This window comes from Drosophila takahashii, chromosome X (assembly GCF_030179915.1).
Source record: "Drosophila takahashii strain IR98-3 E-12201 chromosome X, DtakHiC1v2, whole genome shotgun sequence".
Taxonomy (NCBI): Eukaryota; Metazoa; Arthropoda; class Insecta; order Diptera; family Drosophilidae; genus Drosophila; species Drosophila takahashii.
Genome location: NC_091683.1, coordinates 2,776,898 through 2,797,225, shown reverse-complemented (window position 1 = coordinate 2,797,225; position 20,328 = coordinate 2,776,898). Strand labels below are relative to the sequence as shown.

General features: G+C 40.3%; 1 protein-coding gene across 2 annotated transcripts in view; it reads right to left on the bottom strand.

Annotated features, from left to right (window-relative positions):
- The window catches only part of NetA (Netrin-A), a 45,056-nt gene extending 24,956 nt beyond the window's left edge, over window positions 1–20,100 (bottom strand). For both annotated transcript variants that reach the window (XM_017139785.3, XM_017139786.3), the window contains exon 1: window positions 18,503–20,100. In XM_017139785.3, coding sequence (XP_016995274.2) covers window positions 18,503–19,670 — 1,168 coding nt within the window. In that variant the 5' untranslated portion in view covers window positions 19,671–20,100. The remainder of the gene's footprint in view (window positions 1–18,502) is intronic.
- Window positions 20,101–20,328: the final 228 nt, after the last annotated feature.

Sequence of the window (20,328 nt, the reverse complement as noted above, 5' to 3'; positions counted from 1 at the left end):
ATTTTTAAGGTATAAAATAATAATATAAAAAGCAAATATTTATGAAATTATTTTAGAAAGTAACGTTCTTGTAATTTTTATGTTTTCTATGCTTCAAACTCAGAGTGCAAAATAAAATCCCCTAAGTTAGAAATTATAAAAGACAATGACTTTGCACTTCTGATCCCAAAGATGATCATGATCCCTTGCCGTTCATGTGAAAAGGTCACCTATAATAATTTCCCGTAGCGCTCCGATTGCAAGTTATTTCGCAACTGTTGTAAGAGCATTCGGGTTTTCCCCAGAAATCCAGCAAACCAGCAATTCACTTTTTAAGTAGTTCCTCCCTCCTCTTTGTGTCATTTTCATTTTTTTATTGTAGTTTTTGGCAATTCGTCATGGTCAGGACCTGAGATATCGGAGTACGTGTAAAATCTCCAGCTGGGCGGCCTGGGCTCAGAAACTTAAATCCTTTTGTGTCTTCGGTCTTCAGTGTTCAGTGCTCAGTGTTCAGTTTTCGTTCTGTTTGCCATTTATGGCACTTAAGCAAATTAATAATAAGATGCCACCAGAGACCCAGAGAGTCGCACAATGCCACTGGATTTTGGGATATGACAATGAGCCAGGAATGGAATATGGAATGGGATGGTATGGTAACTACATATATACATACATGGCCATCATGAGATAAAACTAGCCTGGAAAAAAAGGGGGCGTGTCGGCCGCCTCAGTTTCGTTTTCATGGATTTTAATCTTTGTACCCCTCCGCTTTTTGCCACATTTCGGAGTTTTTGAGGACCAGGCTTCCATTGGTGCATTGTGCATTTATTGTCTGTTTGAGGCTTCGATTTGGTCAATTGTTCAATGAGTTTTCCGAGCAGCAGCTGCTCTGCTCTGCTCTTGCCATGTTGCACATTTTGGACCCGTCTCCCAGGCCCTTTTAATGCACTCGAAACAATGTTTAACAAATTTAGCATTTTCATAATTTAATTAAAAAAATATAAAACAACTAAAATAATTTTTAGAGCCATTTTGGGAACACTTTATAATTTTATTTTTAACGTTTAATACTTTGAATTTTTCTCACCGATTTATTAAATATTTCCCTCAGTGTTATGGAAGGAAAATGCATGCAAAACTATGTGCAAAGGCCAGGCAGAGGAGCCGCGTCCCTCGAGCAGACTTTGCATTTATTTGCATTTGTCCGTTGTCCGTGAACATGGACAGTGGGCACACGGACAGACGGACAGACGACCAGAAAGGCAGACGGTTGCGATGCATTCAAATTCGCATTCACATTCGCATTGACATTCATTCATTCATTCGCCGGGAGAAAGGGAGGGGGTTTCCCAACGGCCAAGCCTTTTCTTCTCTCGGCTTTCAGTTTTCAGTTTTCGGTTTTCGGAAATCGGAAAAGGGACCTAACAGGTGTGCAAACGGTGGTCGAAATGGAAATGGGAAATGGGTGCAGGGTGCAGGGTAGGAAATGCCGACTGGGCAGGGATAAAGCTGCTGCTAATCAATTAGTGACAACATAAATCGATTTCCATTGAGAGCTATTAAGCCATAAAAGTGGAAATCATGGATGCATCTGGAAATCGGGCAGATGTGAGGAGGTGAATTAAGGATTTGATAAGGGGATGGGATGGATGTACAGATGCAGAGTATTCAAGGTCTACAAGTTAATAAACCTGGCTCCCACATCTTTAAAGATTTTCTAAAAGTGTAAATGCCATTTTGTTGTGTTTAGTAATACCTATCAAAGTGTTGAAGAACATTTTAAAATTGGACCATTTATTAAGAAGTTCTTGGCAAATAATGGAAGCAAGCAATGCGAGCAGTTGATTTACTGCTTGTGATCCTTTCAAATCTCCCGGATTATCGTTCTTCACAACTCAAACTCCAATCTTCCCTGAACCATCTCACCTAAATTTCCACTGGATGTCTCATCATCATCACATTTCCTTTGCTAATACTTTCTACATACGATTCTAATGAACCTGTTCGCCTTGGCCTGGGGATATCTCTAGTCCCATCTCTACATCTCTAGTCCATCCCATAATAAACATTATGTTGTCCGGCAGACTGAATCAGAGGCCATTAAACCGAGTTCGAAGCGCTGTGATAAAATGATTGGATCCTTGGGAAGAATACCAAAAGCTGAAGAATCGGATGAAAGATGCATGGCATTCTAATGGATTATTAGTTTCTCACACGACTTCCAGGTCGCTTCCAGATGACTATCTTCCAGGCCAACGTGGGTTAAGTCAAGTCAAGTTGGGCTATGTACTCGTAGTTTGTAGTTTGACAAAACGATTACCCGATAGCTACCATTTGTGCGGCCCGAGTGCCATTCACCTGAGTGCCGCATAAAGTATATTGTCAATGGGACAGAGATATAGATACCGATGCAGATTTCGATTCAGATTCGGCCTGAGATTCAGATGCAAGTCGTGAAAGTAACATGAACGGGGCCAGCCAAAAGCAAATCACAATGGGCCAAAACAATGATAATAAGTAAAATGTGCAAGACTTTTTCCGCGACAAACAGCAATGTGCACTTGAAGAAAAATGTGGAACAATATTCTTGTGTAAAGTGGAAAAATACAATGTTAAATAATAATATTAAATAATATTTATAATTTCGAAAAATGCTAAGATTCCCCAAGGTTTTTGTTTATATTTAAATAATAATATTAAATAATATTCAAAATTTGGTTCTTTTGTTTTCTGTGTGATCATGATTCCAACCCAGCAGCTCAGCCGAATCTTTATTAATATTTGTACATATATTTATCTGGTCTTCGGTTTTCGGTTCGGTTTGCTGTTTTCTGTTTTCCAGAAACGCTCGAGGTCAAAGAGATAAACGGAAGCTGATCCGCGCTCCAATTGAACCTTAGGACAACGACTGCCGTCGGAGGGTAGACAATGCAATTTGCATATTAAGACAATGGTATCTATATCTATACATCTCCTAAAACTCTGCCAAATGTATCTGTATCTTCTGCCTTTTTTTCTGGCCATCCAAGCTATCCACTTTTCTATTTCTTGGCTTAGTTTTTTGGATAGAGAGAGAGTGAGAGGCAAAAGTTAATTGCTGGGGAAGAAATTAACACTTGACTGAGGGCGACGAAACCAACATTCAGTCCTTCAAGTCGTAAAAAAAGGAGGAAAAAAGCAGGAACAGAAACAGAAACAGAAGCCAGTGCAAAGTTACAGGCCAACAAGTGCAGATAATATTTATGGGCAAGACAAAGCCGCAACACAAGATGGCCATGTACGAGAGGAGTATCTCCCTTTACAGCCTTTACAGCCAGTTTTGTGGTCAGTCGTTCCCGTTCCGTTCGCCTACTATCTTATGCCATTTTACTTTATGGGACATTTTGCTATTTCATAAAGCAAGCCCAGAGGATTGGATGGGATGGTATAGGGACATCCTGGGTGTCCTGGCTGTGTGTTTATTAAATGCTATTCACAAAAGGCAGCCAGCAGAGGCAGCAGGCGGCCTAAAAAACAAACAAACAACGGCCACAAAAAAACAACAAAAAAAAAGAAAAGGTTCTTGCACTGCCCCTTAACGACTTTTGATTGCCGTTCCTTTGTTTATATAGCCTATCTTGAAGTTTTTGAAATATAATAGAATTATCAAAAAGTCAAAGAAGCCTAAAAATGTTCCCTAAGCTAATTGACTTTGGAAATAATTGATTTTTTAAAATGAATATAAATTTAATAAATAACATCGATTAAAAGAATGTGAGTATTACTTATGTTAAATATATATGAATATTAAATAAATATATATAACTATTGAATAAATATATTAAACATTTTCCGATACTTTTACTTGAAGAGTATTCTGTTCTTCGACCCAAGGCTTTTAATTTAAAGTTTTTTCTTCGTTTTTCTGGGGACACCCTGCTCTTTTTTCGTTGTCCTTGGCTATCACTTTTTCAACTTTTTGTGTGTCACATTTATCGCACTTTATAATTAAAAGATGAGCACAGAAAATATATGAAAAACGAGCCAGGGGATTTTTTCTTCGAGAGCAGCGGGATGGGATACGGATACCCCCTTCTGTAGCTATAGCTATACGAATTCCCAAAGTCCCTGGACGCTGACTTATCAGTTGGCTAAATAATGATAACAATAAACAAAAGTCGGGGCATTGTTGTAAACGGTTTCTCAGCTGCCGTTCCTCCGCTTCTTTTCCTTTTAATAAATTACATATTTATGCATCTTCACTTGACTTCTTCCACCGACCGACTGAAACTGAGTTGGCATAATTGTTGGCCCCACGCGATGCGATGCGAGGCGGCGGAAGATTAACAACTTCCGAAATGGCTTTTTTAATGACACCAATTATGAGTTTCTTATCGGGACAGCAGCTGGACACCTCAGCTCTTGGCTCCCTTTTTTCGGACACTTCTTCTTCATTTCGAACTTTTAATGAAGTAATTTTTCCTCTCGCTCCCCAAAAACCGGGGGAATCTTTCAGTGGGGGAGGTAAGTGTACCTACAAATATTATTACAGGGCAGGCGTCGTCGTTTTCCCGACTTTCGCTGCATTGTTTGTCATTTTTAATCTCGACTTCACCCACTTTTTACACGAGGTTCGAGGTACTCGTGGAGTACTATAGTGTACTAGATAGGTTGTTGCGGATAGACACGCTTTATAGGGTGGGGATATTGAAATTTAACTAAACCGATAAAAAATGTTTACGAATATTTTTTAAAGGCCTGGGTATTGCCTGAATAAATGTTATAATATATAAATATTAAATTAATTAATGGGTACTACATAGTCGAGTCACTTGGCAAAGCCATTTTCCCACATTTGTTTGCATATTGTATTGTTTCTTTTTTCCCGGTTCTTGGCTATATTTATTTTTCGGGAGCGCTTTGTTTGCCCAGCTTCTTAAATAGTTGAGTGTGATAAGAAAACTTTGAAATGGGGACAAAGTTGCCGTGAGGGAATCAACATGGGTAATTGGTAGCATTTAGTGTATAAAGGAGAATAAAATGTTATTTTCACAATTTCATTTTCTTCCGGGTTTTTATAAGATCCTATTCTATCATTGGGGTAACCTTTACGCTGTTAAAAAGAAATCATGGCTCTGCACTTCAAACTCCCCTTCAATGAGCGATCACCAATCTATTCACATCCACATTCATTCATGCAGGCCTCGACCATCCGTTCATTCATCGTCATCTTCATATTTCCACCTTTCACTTCCTCTCGATGGACTGAAACTGCAACTGCAATGGCCATAGCATTCCAAAGACCGGAATCGGTTTCGAAATATATTTATATTTGTCGCCTCCAATCAGGGGAACTTGACCGATTTGTTTACGCATGCAGATGGGCAACTTCAATTTGTTTGAGCCGATAATTTGGTGTTTGTCTTTATGTCGCTAATGAAGCCAATGTCGATTCGCCAGTTCTTCAGCTTGAGACTGCGACTGAGATAGAGGTTAAGATTGAGACTTAGTTTCCCCGACGTTTTTTTATACCCTTGCAGAGGGTATTATGATTTCAGTCAGAAGTTTGCAACGCAGTGAAGGAGACGTTTCCGACCCCATAAAGTATATATATTCTTGATCAGCATCACTAGACGAGTCGATCTAGCCATGTCCGTCTATCCGTCTGTCCGTCTGACCGTCTGACCGTCTGACCGTCTGTCCGTCTGTCCGTCTGTCCGTCTGTCTGTTTCTACGCAAACTAGTCTCTCAGTTTTTGAGCTATCGGGATGAAACTTTCCCAAAAGTCTTCTTTCTATTGCAGGTAGTATATATGTCGGAACCGACCGGATCGGACAACTATATCTTATAGCTCCCATAGGAAGGATCGGAAAAGAAAACGTTAAAAAAATTCTAGCTTCGGTGTTTTTTGAAATATCACCTTCTACTTTTGGGGATGTTATTTTTTAAATATTTCTGAATTTCGAATTAATTATTTAAAAAATCGGACTACTATATCATATAGCTGCCATAGGAACGATCGGGAAATTAATGGAAAAGTAATAGGAAATAAATTCTAGCTTCTTTCGTTTTTATTGTATTATCTTCTACTCTAGGATATGACTCTTTTTAAATATTTCCGAATTTCAATTTTAATTTGATCAAAATCGGACGACTATATCATATAGCTGCCATAGGAACGATCGGAAAATTAATGAAATTAATTGAACATTTTTGCGATTTGTTAATTAATAGGAATGATCTGCAAGGGTATTTAAGCTTCGGCTGGCCGAAGCTAACTTCCTTTCTTGTTACACCTTTCGATTGTGCAACGTCACTGTGGCGGAGGTGTCGGAGCTCCAATCTTCTGCCAGTCTGCTTGATTAATTAAATGTAATTGAGTTTTAATAAGCCGGCAGAGAGGCCAAGCCCTTCATCCCGCACCAGATACACTAGGAAAAATTACTAGCAATAACTTAATCCTTAGATTAACGATAGATAGATAGAGAATTTAAATAACTTAATTATTAAATTACTATCTGATATGCATTTAAATTCTTTTGATTTTATTAAAATATTAATTAATTGTATAGTTTCTTTTTTATGTTTTTATAGTTAGGAAAACCCTTTTTTCCGAGTGCCAGATGCGGGTGTCACCGAAGGTCGTAGGCAGTTGTCGAACCGCCAGACTCATTAACGACTTTAGCTTCAACTTCGGAATCTGTGATTTCTGAGATTGGGAAAGCCATCGAGCTGTGAGCCCTGAGCTCTCCACCAGCGCTTAACAATCACTTAGCGCATTATTAAAAACGCTTTTGATTGCGCTTTGGCGTGTTGGGTCGGTGGATCAACAGGGGCCCCTTGAAATAGATAGGCGTTACCTATCTTGGTTTTGGCCAGCGGCTTAGTATTAGTTACCCTAAACTTGCAGGGGGACTACCTAAAAATACTGATTAAATTTGTAATCATTTCTAGGAATAAAATATACCAATAGATGATAAAAAATAAAAATAATAAGGAACTGATTTGTATTATTCCTTAAAATATATTAAAAACTTCTTAATCTTGACCAAAACAATACAGTTTATATTCCAAATGGAATAACATTTAATGTTAGATGGTAAAGAAAATAAAAATATAAAAATTAAATTTTTATATCCCTCAAAATATAAAGATATTTTAATAATTCCAAAATTAGAGTATTTTCCATTCCGTAGTATATTCATCTCCTTGGGCACAAAAATTTCTCCTTCTCTATTTTCAGCCTTCGCCACATTTTAATTGACCATGGCCAAGAAGTCGCACTTGGAAATGTCTCAATCAAAAACAAAAGGCCAACGAAAAAGGCAGAAAAAACCGAAATCGAACAGAGACACACAACTGCCCACAGTAAATCTACATAAATTTTGTGGTCAAGAGGAAAGAGACACAGAATTCGGGAGGGAAAATAAAGTGAAAAAATCAAATAAAATATAAAAAACCAAATCGAAACTTTTTCTTTTGTAGATTTAGATGTGGTTGTTGGTGTTTCTGTTTTGGAAACACGCCCCAAACATTTTTTCTTCTTGGTTTTTTTTCTTTTTTTGATAATTTGCATTTGATTACAGCTTGTTGTTGTTGCTGGCTGCGAAAATTGTGGTTCCGGCAAAAGGCTTTGATTTCTAATCAGAGTTGTTGGATCTTGTAGAACGAAGATTAGGAGGTTTTCGTTTTGACACGGGTCTTACGAGATACTTGATCCCCAATCCAACCCAAAACTTGTCTTGTTTCCGACGAGATGATGTTGTCAATGTTCTTTGGGGACGACGTCGGCCTAATAGGATCGTTTGCAGACCTCAAAAATTAATAATATGGGAATTAACAACGGGAAAACGCAGCGACAAAAGGCCAAACTCAATAACAATAAAAGTAACAAGATGTCATAAAATTTGGGAATGGAGTGTGGTTCACTCGAAAATAAATAAGTAAACAAGTTGCCGGAATGCAAAAGGCCGGAAAAAGATGGTTGTAAGCGTTCAAAAAAGGATAATTACGTGCTTGAGCAGCAAACAAAAAAAAAAAGAAAATAAAACCAAATTAAACTGAGCCCGTCGTTTTGCCTCCGGCAAGTGAATGCCACTCCAACCCAAAATAAAATAAAAATAAAAATACAAAAAAAAACAGAGACAAGACCAACCACCGAAAGCAAAAAATGAAAAGGAAATCTAAAATTTGTCAAATGAAAATATTTTCAAAACAGGGAAAACGATGAGTACCCACCCAACCACCCCCAAGACAATGAAAGTTAGATTATTGTTGTTGGCTTTCCGAGTTTCCCTTTTCCGAGTTTGCCGCTTCGATGACTTAATCTCGTCGTCTTTTGGCGCCTGTCAGGATGCCAAAAAAGAGTCGAGAAATCTCGAGACAAGATAGTCCCGTCCCCGTCCGTTGGAAACCCTTTTGGATTTCCTTACCTTTCGAACAGGTGACCATTTGTCAGACCATCCCCATTCCCGAATCCGAACCCTCACCCTAACCCTCACTCTAAGCCAAACCCAAAACATCCCCATTCAGTCTGCGGGGGTTGGCTACGTTGGCATAGAACTTCAAATTGGTAAATACTTTCGCACAAAATATTTGTGTAAAATTTAATTAAAGCAAAAATACCCAAAATAACATCGATGGATGCTTTGGGATGTTTTGGTTGAATGAACGCCAGGCAATAACAAACTAGAGGGCCGAAAGTGAGCTGGGATCGATGGGGTCTACCGATGTCCAACTACCATTTTACAGTTCACATCCCGGACATTTTCTCTAATTGAAGGTAATAAAATGTAAATTTATTTAATTGTAAGCCAAAAGTAGGAGAGAATATTTTGATTTATTTTGCGCATTCGTTCTAAAGTCTTAAGGTATTTTAAAAAAGTGTTCTAAAATTATAATAATAATATATCCTTACCAAAAAATGCTAGAATATAGGTAGAAATTACACTAAAAATCCCCTTAAAGTCACACCTCCCAGGTATTTCCCATTAGATAGTCAGTTAGATCATCTTCAGTCCGATCTTGAGGTCTGTAATTAAGTTCCCAGAAGAAAGCTCTCTGCCGAAAATTCCCCGTGTGTCTGTGTGAAATGAATTTCGGACCCAGACCCACAAACACACTCGATGCCCTGAAAGCTGAAAACTGATGCCTCTGCCCGATAGGCGGCCTTTCGCAGCTTAAATCGGCTCAGAGTTAATTATTTGCCTGACCCTGGGCGAGACGTACACACACCTGCTCGAATGACCAAACCCCCCCCCCCCCCCCCCCACACACACCTCTTTTGGCCACGCCCCCTCTGCCCACAGCATCATCATCATTCGACAGTTTCAATTTTAATGGCTTTTAACAACGTCTCCCGCCTGATTTTGGATTTTCGGAGCTTTGCTTTTCCAACTTGAAATTTGCTTTTCATTTTCATTTATTTTATCTCATTTTATTTTTCCCATTCCTCGCTTGTTTGTTTATCTTTTGTTTGCCATGGGGACGGACGGACAGAGGCAGCTGGAGGGTTAATATTTGAATTGGCTTTTTTCCGCAGGCGTGGCAGCCGCCCTCCCAAAAAAAAACACAAAAACAAAATAAATAACAACGAAATTAAGAAACATGTTGCAATTTGGTCAACTTGCCTAATGAGCTTTTTATTTGACTAAAAAACTCAGACTCAGACGGAGAATATGATGTGTGTAAAGTGCTGGAGGGGCACTTGGATTCAGGGTTTTTCAGCACTTATTTAAAGAGAAGGTACAACTTTTTGTACTATGAGTTTAAATAAATCAGTTGATTGCTTTTTTTCTGTATTTTAAATAAAACGAACTAGATGTTCTAATGTGTTATTTTTGTTTTCTGAAGAACGAAAATAAAGCTGATATGAAGTAAAATTTTTAGGAGGAAATTGTAGTTTTCACCTCTTGATTGCACTTCACACCTTTGATGCACCTCATTCACAGCGCCTTCGTTTTTTGGCTTGGCCACTTTGCACACAACTTCTTCGCCTCTTTTCGGGATTTTATTTCTTTTTATTTTTTAGGATAAATTTACCCGCTGACAGGCAGAAATGTTCAGTACTTTACTCTCGATAATTAGGTGTATTTGGAGCAGATTTTATGGCATGTTCGCGGGAGGTGAGAAACTCGAAATGCGTACCAATGTTTCAGTGTTTGTTTATATATAAAACAAATCCAAGAACATATCAATCAAATGGGCTGACTAAATACAGCCTCAAAATGGGTTAGTCAGGCGCATAATCGGCAAACATACGAAATAATTTCAATTTTCATGGGAAAATAAAATACATTTTTTCATTTCCCGTTGATTTTTGGAGGGAATTGTATAAGATTTATGAGCAAATAAATAAATCAATTCAGGGAATGGAAAAATCTTATTAGAATCTTATTATCAGTAGATGAAATGTAAAATGGGTACACTGATAAAAATAGTAGTACATTTTAAGATATAAATTCCCTATATTTGAAAGAGTCTTTCCAGCTAAAGATAAATGTAAATGTTCCTCGAACACCAAACTGCATAGCTGGTCATCCGTAAATCTTCCCATAACCAACACGATCCCTATGTTTCATTTCTGTTTCTGGTCATTTTATGGCGCCCACAACATCGACTTCTGGGTTTTTTCTTCTTTTCTTGCAGTTTTTTTTTTGCATGGGCCGAAGGCTGAAGGCAAGGTGCAGGCGGCAACAATAAAAAGGCGAGATGAAGCCGCCGTTGCAAGTTGTGTTGCCAGTTGGTAGTGTTTCTTGGCTTTTTTGTATGTTTCTGTATGGCTGTTGCTCAAATCTCGAATCGCATGTCCAAGTGTTTTGAAGCGTGCAAGTTTGGGGGCTGAGGAGCTGTAGATGGGAAGCTGGGCGGCTGGGAAGCCGAGAAGTTGTTACTGCGGCATAAGTCAACATGTCGGCGGCAACACCATGTGCCATGTGCAATGTGCAATCTGCAATTCTGCCTCCTGCCTCTCTGTGTTGCATGTTGTAAATGTTAAGCGCGGCAGCAGCAGAAGCAGCAACTTTAGCAGCAACTTTTAGTAAGGCGGCGTTTTGTCGACGTTTTTCATCTGAGCATTTGCGCTTCACTGCGATTTATTTGCCCGTTGTTTGTAATGCCATTTATTGCCGGGATACTGAATACTGGATACCGAATGTTATGTTGTTGCTATTGCTGTTAAATGCTTATTTACATTACGTTTAGTGGCACTTCGGCTGCAGTTGCGGCGATTCCCCCGAAAAACACAGAAAACTGAAAACAGAAAACTTAAAATCGCCCCTCTTTTCCCGCCGAAGGTGAGAAGTTGCAGAAGTTGCCACTGCACACATTTTGATTTATGTGCTGGCTTTTTTTATGCTCATGTCCGATATGCCATACATATCATTAGGCCACAGCCAGTGGGTTGATCAAAGAGATTCGATGGGATTTAAGGGGTATTTGGATAGTTATTAATAACTATTTTATCACAAATATTCTGGCCATTGAATTACTTAATTATTATAAATTACTTTCCCATTCTTAGTGAATAAATGTTAGGGACACAAAGAAGAATCGACGTGTGCCCAATGCAAAATAGGCGTGTAGAGGTCACACTCCTGATTTAATGTATTTAAAATATTTTTTGTAATATTTTCTAGTCTTATTAATTATTACTCCACAACTTCTCCATCCACCCATGGACAGCTTCCTTTTTCCCGTGGCTTCCGTGTCTATTGTTGCAGACAGTTGATATTGATGTTGTTGTTGCGCATGGGCAGCTGCCCCAAAGTCGCAAGTTCGCCGCATTTCACATTTGGAAGGGAATTTTCGCCATTCGCAATTGAAATTCAAAGGAATTCCCAAGAGCAACACCCAGTATCAGTAAATTGTGCATATGCTTCTGGCTGCTGCCGCTGCTATTTATATGTACAAATGTATTAGCAACAAAAATGATTTAATAGATTCCACGAACAGACAGAACCCACTCCTCTGGAAACCCTACAAACAACCTGACTGGAGAGCCGCTGGCATTCCTCGACATTCCTCGAGTTTGTGTTGACATTTGCCCAGTTGGCCTGGCATTCACATTCACAGCCTATTAAAAATGTATCCAACAGCTCCAGCTTCAGCTCCATGAAGTATGCAACAATCTCTTGTGCCGTTTTCTTTGGAATCCCGCTGAGGATGCTGATGAGGATGATGGGTTGGTTGGATGGTTGGTTGGTAAGATCTGAAGGCAAAGGCAGCCAGCGCCCCTGATCCAATTAACTGCTTACACAAAACTCAAATGGCCAGACAAATAGACAAACAGACGAGCGAAGGGGTCGAGTCCTGTAAGTCGTCCTGCAGCCAGAGACATATGTATATAAATGTATACCCCTCCAAGTAATAACAGTTAAAATCAACGCACGGCATTCGTTCTCACATCCTTGCTGGCCCTTGGCCATTTTCTAGCAGACACACACAGATGAGGGATTTAAGGGGGGATTTTACCTTTTCCACCTTTCGAAGCAGTGGCATAGATGAAAAACCCAAGAGCAGTCCTTGCGCATTTTTAAACGATTCTGTACTGCCTCAGTAAGTTATAATCAATACAATTACTAAAAGTGGTAAAAAAAAAAAAACCTGATATATAACATATTCCCATATTTAATTGCCTTATTTAATATGAAAATATTCGAATTAAGGAGGAAAATATTAAATGAAATGTTTGTCATATTTTTTTTTTTAATATTTTGCGTCCTTGCAAAAATTATTTCATATTTAAATTCAAAGCTTAACATTTTCTACGTTTCTACTACGTTTTTTCATCAGTGTACAAATTAAAGCAATTATTAAAAATTGTGAGCCTGGTCAAAATATTGTAAAAAATTTTATTTTACCACTATTTATCTACTAAGTTTTTATGATTGGTCCAGATCTTTCAGATATCCTTATTTAATACATTAGTTAAAATCAAATTCGAGGTAATTTATAGAGTATATGCAGGTCCTTGATTCGTAATCAACTGATCCGCCTCAAAGCTGCTGACTTAACGTTTCGTCCTGTTTTGTTTTGGTTTTGTTTGGCTTTTGAGCTCCCTGTATCTATGTATCTTTGTATCCTTGTATCCTGGCCGCTGTTGCCCTTTGCTTTTGACGTTCGCTGGCTGATGAGCAATCCGGAGCGACGCTTTTTGGCTGCTGGCGTTGCGATGTGTGCATAAAAAATAATCATAATCACTTGAAAGCCAAGACCGAACCCAAAACCGAAATATGCAGAATTTTAAAGGGAGGAAAACATAAATTTGGCTACACAACTCAAGTGATTTCCATTTTCACTTCACCGGGCCTATTAAAAGGTATTTCTAAATGAATTCCCCTTCGGAATTCACAAATGTTGAAGCGCAAAAATTAAAGCAGGTGAGGTGGCCAAAGGTCGAGGGATGGGGTGGGCTATACAGGATATATGTGGATATGTCAGGACGACTGTGTGTATGTGTGCTGGCCAGTAAATCAGAGCGTATGGCGATGACAGCCTCGTCATAGACAGCCGGCCATCATAACGAATGGTCTAGGTGTCTAGGTATTCCAGTGCCCAAAACCCGAATCCCAAAGCCCAAAGCCCAGACCCACCGAATGGCAGGGCACCACCTGGGGGCTTTCATTTAGCACTGATGTCATTCTTCTTTTTTTTAACCCAACGTACCTGGTAATTTGAAATTTAGATTCAAGTACTTTTTACAAGAGAAATAAAGAGACTTTAAAATATTTCTATAAATAATTTCAAAGTTTTTGATTCTATTTTTCTACGAATTTTATTATTAGATGTTTTTTTTTTAATATTTAGAATTATTTTACAGGGCATCTCCTAGTCTAGAGCCTTGATTGTCCAGCTATTTCTTTTTTTTTTAAATTTTTTCTTTCGCACTGAAGTGCGCATTTGACAAGCCCGGTAAACAACAATTAAAATGACAACGGAGAAGATGGCAAGGCGAAAGGATTTTTGCACGTTTCGCTTTCTACTCAGGCCATCTTCCACCTCCTTTCAGCCCTTTGCCACCCATTTTCCTTTCCACGAGCTACACAAAAAAAGAGAGAAAATTCATGAAATGTAACTGATGAAAACTGACATAAGGCGACTGGGAAAACTGGGAAGGCAGGGCGAATGCTGTGCGAAATTATAGCCACAGGACATTCACACACAAAGCAGCGGAATCACAGCCAAACAAAGCCCTATCCCCTCGAAAAGGACGAGCAAATAACTTGAGGACATGCCAATGCAATTTCGAATCAATGTCCAGGAGAGCCAGCGAAGAAAAAAGGAGACAAGCCCGGAAAATGACAGGGAAAAAATCTGGTAAAAGCAACTAAAGCTGACTGATGGAAAATGCAGCCACAAAAGCAAAAGCAAGGTGATGGGGCCAAATAGATGAAATATATTCACGAAAGAACTGAGATTAAAATTTCCCTAGCCCCTATCAATTAGCTTTATGGATATATTAGGCTAAAAAGGGAGTTATGTAAGCAGTAAGTTGACTGCTTGCACTGCTTGCCTGCTTGCATCCAATTATTTGCTCATAACTTATTGATTAATGGTCTGATTTGAAGAGTTTTTTCTACATTTCTATAGGTATTAATAATCTTAAAAAAAGGTATTTGCACTTTTACAAAAAACTAAAACTACAAATAAAAAAAACAGCAAGTAACTCAGTTTCAATGACCTTGTGATACACTTTTCTAGATGACTACCTAATCATTCCATTCGACTTTGGCTAGACAAATTGTTTGGCTAATTTGCGCGGCATCTTCGTAAGCCCCGGCACATTTATCACCCGTCCATCAGAATCCGAATTAGATTCGGAGAAACTATTTCTGGTGCGGCAACAGCACACGGCGTATGAGTAATGTCTTGATTTGCCAAACGTTTTAACGGATTTAAATTTATTTATTGCGCGCCATCTCAACGCAGCGCAACACAACGCCAGCATTTAATTTTAGCCACCTCTTGAGTTTGTTTGTTTTTGTTTAAATTTAAAATTGAATTGAGAATTCCCTCTCTATTCTCCGCTCTTTATGACTCCCGAGTGCCTGTGCATACAAAGCCAACTATACCGATCTAGGAGGTGTGATAAACTGCATTCGCCTTATGATTGAGGGGTTAAGTGCGGGTCAAAGTTGTCTGCCATCTTAACTCATTAAAAATATATATGGATAGGAGGTAAATGCGCTCCTTTGTTCTCGACACCTATAAATCTAATGCGATTTATGCTCCGAGTTGGAAGTGCGAGTCTGAGTTTGGCAATTTATGGTAAAAGAATGCTCAGGATGGATGGTTTCCGGCGCGCAGAGAGAAATAATGGGATTGCATCTGTGCATTAATCACCATTTCTGGAGATGGTTTCGTAAAATTAGCGCTTTTCGGTTTTCATTTTGTAATCCTAAAGATGGCTTTATTATTTGTTGATCCATTTAATGATCCATAATTTTGGCCATCGGAAATATCGAAAAAAGCAGGCCATAAAGAATCCAAACTTCCGCCTTTGGGTTTTCCGTTTAAAAAAAATGCTCGATTAGAAACATATGCATTTCCAATTGTTTATTGCTCTTTCGACATGAAACAATAATGATATGTTACATTTTGGCATTTGAGGGCTTCCTATATTGAAGTTTAATGAAAAACATATTAAAGTAAGTAAGTATCGATTTTCATACTTAAATACTTTAATTGTCGATATTTCGAATTATGATACATTTAAATGAACGATATATTCTCTATTTTTGTCGACATAACATATCAGTCGATTCTTTTTGAAATACATCCCTAGTAGACATACCTGTTAATCTTATAAGACTTTTTAAATGTTGTTCCCTTTTCGTTTGGGAAATCATTCCATGTGTTTTTTTTTTGGGAGTGTGGGTGACTCCTAATTTGGTGAAAATGGCTTGCAAATTGCCTGCTGTCGCCGCCTCCTCATTAAAACCCCAGCTAAATCGTTTCGCAGTTAGTTAAGAGATAATATCTCGTTCCCTTTCATTCCTTTCCATTCGATTCGATTTCCATACCCAAATACCCATTTCGTTTGATTCGATTCGAATGCAATCTGCTCGCATATGTTCGTTTTTCCGAATTTTCTGTGGTTTTTTTTTTGTTTTTGCTTTTCACACCGCTCATCGGAAATATTTTCCGGCCTGGACATTTTCCGTTTCCCTTTTGCTTTCATTGTTGTTGTTTTTGTTGGTCGCTCGGTCTGTAATTGCTGCCTGTTGGTTGTTTTTGTAGCCGTTGTTTGAGGTCACATTGAACGTCGAAAAGCGGCGATGGCAACGTTAATTTCGTTTGTCCATAAACATGCTACATATGTGCATGAGCCGGGTTTTGTCCTTTGAACAGTTGAAAAATCGAAAAATGCGAAGGGGTGAGGGGTTGTTGCATTTTGCAACCCTAATAAACCGACGAAGGACGAGGACGGCGAGTCTGGCACACGTGCCGTCCTCTGATAAGAGAGCGTCTGCCCTCCATTTTCCATTTCCCATTTATCCATTTTCATTTTCCCGCCCCGAATGTTGGGTGTGACTGTGATTTATGCACTAAACAATGGTCCAAAGGTCCCGGCTGCATGTCCATCTCAACCATCTCCCCCTCGGAATGGATCACAAAAAAATCGCAATGTTATGGCACGTGATGACCACGAAGGACACTTTCATCAAGTGCCTGAAACACACACACTGAATGATGGACAAGTGTTTTTTGGTGCTCTACTATTACCAAGGATAGCATCTAATGAAAAATGGGTTACACTTTGTGTTCGATAATGATTTTTTCTGTTTTTGGTTTGATATGTGGAAAGTTTTGGAATACACATAGTTTGGAAAATATATACCATCTTAAAAAAAGAAAATAAAATTAATAATAAGCAAGTTCTAAGCCCTTTAAAAACAACAGTCTAAAAATCCTCTTAACTTATAGAGAACCCTCATAATTTTGTCAGTTCAAATTTTTCATGTAAAATATTGTAAATTGCGCAAAATCAAAATTGAAAACCCAAAAAAACCTTCCCTTCTCATTTTGTGTGTTTTATTCGCTCTTGTTGAAAATGCTTATCAAATTAATTTCGCTTAAATTCGCGCTTATTGTTCTCAGCTCAGCGAGTTTTTAGAGGGTTAATTGCGAGGGTTTATCCCGGGGACTCTGGATTCTGGATTCATGACTCAAAACTCAGTATTTGGGATATCGCCGTCGCTCTATTGTGTGTTGATTGAATGTTTGCGCTGTTGTTGTTTGCTTGTTTAGCCTGGCCAAAGGTAAAGTCTCGATTTCGATTTCATTATCGTTTTCGTGGCGAGGGTTGGTCCAAGAGTCTTGGATATACCAAATACCTCCCCCAATTTAAACGCCGCTCTACCTTAACTCTACACGTGTCCATCGAGTTGTTCAATTATGGCTAAGCCAAATCCGCAGCACAAACATTGATGCCTTCAGGTTTACCTCCTCGGATTTTGAGTTTCCTCCGGAATTCTTATCCTTCTGCCGGCAGAAAAAGAGCAACCCCTGGGCCCAAGTTAAGATGAAAACTAAACACACGCGACTGGCTTAAAAATTGAATTCTAATGGAGCTGTCGCCGCCTCCTTCTACCCATAATATCTCCATATCCATGCCAGATTACCATTTGCAACCCTGCCGCTGCTCTCCACCGATTTCTCTATATATATTTTAACTTTGTGTCCCGATATGTTTGCCCAACAGATTGGGCTGGATGGCCGAAAGCCAAAAGCCAGAGTCCTTGGGGGTTTTCGCATCGAAATTTCCCTTTTTCGGCTGGGATTGGTTTTCTGCATTTCTGGTTTTCTGATTTTCTGTGGGGGAAGTTGACTTTGCTCTAGGTAAAGCGAGCCCGGGATATTCCGCACAGCAGCCGGCAAAGGTTTAGGTAAAAGAGCCTCCGAGGCCCAGGTAAGATCCCTAGAGGCTCGAGCATTCCCTTTAAGCCCACTCAATAATATTGGCCAATAAAAGAAATCGTAATCCCATATTTCTATCCCCGGGGCATCTTGCCAATTTAAATATTTTATAAATATCGGAATTTGATGATGACATAATAATCGGAGGTACAAATATACTTGCGGCTGGTCCCAAATAATGTTTATTTGGTGAATCTCCTTTCATTACTAATAAATAAACAAATAGGCTTTATATTTCCAACCCTTTCCTAGAACTAAATTATTTGTTTCAAGCTTCCAACCTGCCCTTGATAATGAACAGTATTCTATTTAGACCTGAGTAGTTTTTAGATTAATATTTTAAAATGAGAAGGAATAATAGGTAATATATGGAAATATTTGATTTCATATTTCTTCAGATAACATACAATTTTTTTAATAAAATAAAAGAATATTTTTGAATAAACTAATTTCATAATCTCCCCAAAGTCTGTGTTTTATATATGATATATGTATGTAACTGATAATATGATATAAGTAACATAATATATAGTAATGACTTATTTATTATTAAATCATATTAATTGTAATATCTATATCATATCATATATTTTTTAATAATGATCATATATTTTTTAAGACTCACCCTTGCACTCGTTGGTCTCCTTGGCGGTGGCCCTTGCCCAGGGGCGATCGAAGTGGAAGGGCTTGCAGCGCTCGCAGTCCCTGCCGGCGGTATTGTGGCTGCACTCGCAGTTCAGCTGCCCGCTGGCGTCGGTGGAGCACTTGGAGGCGTGGCCGTTGCACTTGCACCGCCCGCCCACCGCGAAATCGGAGATGGCGTAGTGCAGTCCACTGCCGCTGCCGCTACTGCCCCCTGCGCCCTCGTGGGACAACTCGATGTTGTTGCCAGTGGGACCAGATCCGCCGTTGGCCAGTGGAACGCTGTACTTGCCCCCGGCCAGATCCACCGAGGCTCCTCCGTGGCCGGCATCCAGCGAGAGCACGGCCTGCGGATCCCCCACTCTCTGAAGGCGATGGAACACCACCCGAATGTCCGTGGCCGTCACCCAGTCCTGCATGACGGGCGACGAGTCCAGATCCTTGCCCGACGGTCTGCCCTCCAAAGTCCTGAAGGCGATCCTCGAGCCGCCCATGGGACGCGTGAGGTCCGAGCAGCGGGCCTCGTGCTCGTTGTGCCGCCCCGTCGCCTGGCGGGCTGGACGACCGAAGAGCCGGCGGCACTGGGAGCTGTAGAACTGGAAGGGCTGCCAGGTGAGGCCGTGATCGGTGCTCTTGTAGATGGCCATCGAGTCGGGACGCGGTGCGTGGGGACACAGCTGCAGGACCACGTAGACCAGCTCGAACTTCTTGCCCAGCGACAGGGTCAAGGTCACATTGTCGCCGCTCCCGAGGACGGGCTCACTGCGCCAGCAGGTCACATTGTTCGAGTTGTTGTTGTCGGTGAGGTAGCGGGCGGGAAAGCTCCGTAGGGGATCATTCGCATCGCAGGTGTGACAGGATCGCTCGTGCTCCTGGAACTCGCAGTACCGCTGTGGGTTAGCCGATGATCCCATGGATCCACAGGTGGAGCTGGCCACCACGGGCGCATCCAAGGCGGCGTTTACGAATTCCGGAACGCAGACCTTCGGCTCGCGGGCCCTGTCGTAGCACAGGTCATCCTGGGGCGGCGCCTGTTGCGGAAACATCTTCAGGTACTGATCGTTGGGAATGCCCGCGGTGCCGGGAATCCCCTTGAGGATCCCCAGGACAGCCAGGAGCCAGAGGCCACGGATCGCCGCCAAGGGAGGCATGATGTTCGTAAGTTTCACAGTCACTAGCGTTAAAAATCTTTAGTTTTTAAATGTTCCAAAATCTTTACAAAGCACTCGAAAAAAATAGTTCTGTGTTTTTAATCTCCAAATTCACTTGGGTTCACAATCTTTAGTTTTTAATTGTTCCAAAATCACAAATTTACACTTGAAAAAAATTCAGATTTTGAAATCGTTTTCCAAATTCGTTACTCAAAGGCGTTTGATCTCATCTCAAAAGTCACTGGAGTCACAGGGAAAAAAAATCACACACTTGAAATATTCGAAAATCGTCGCGTTGCGCAGGCGCGAATCGAAAACTCCGGATCTCCAAATCGCCAATCTCAAATCTCCACTCTCGAATCGCGGCGTTCGGCTCGTTCGGTTACGTCAAGTCGGCCTGCTTGTCCACAGTCGACTGTGTGTTCGTTTTCGTTCGGCTTCCCGGTTTCTCGTTTTCTCGGTTTCTCGCTTTTCCGCCTGCACGTGCGTGTGTGCGTGTGCGCGTGTTTCGTGATCGCCGCCATCAACATGTTGCCGCCTCTAATGATGCCATCGGATGCTGAGAGAGAGCGAGATGCTTAGCAACATTCTCTTGCTCTCTACCGCTACGCCGCTCTCTGCCTTTCCGCCGCTCCCTCTCTCTTTCGCGAGTTGCGCA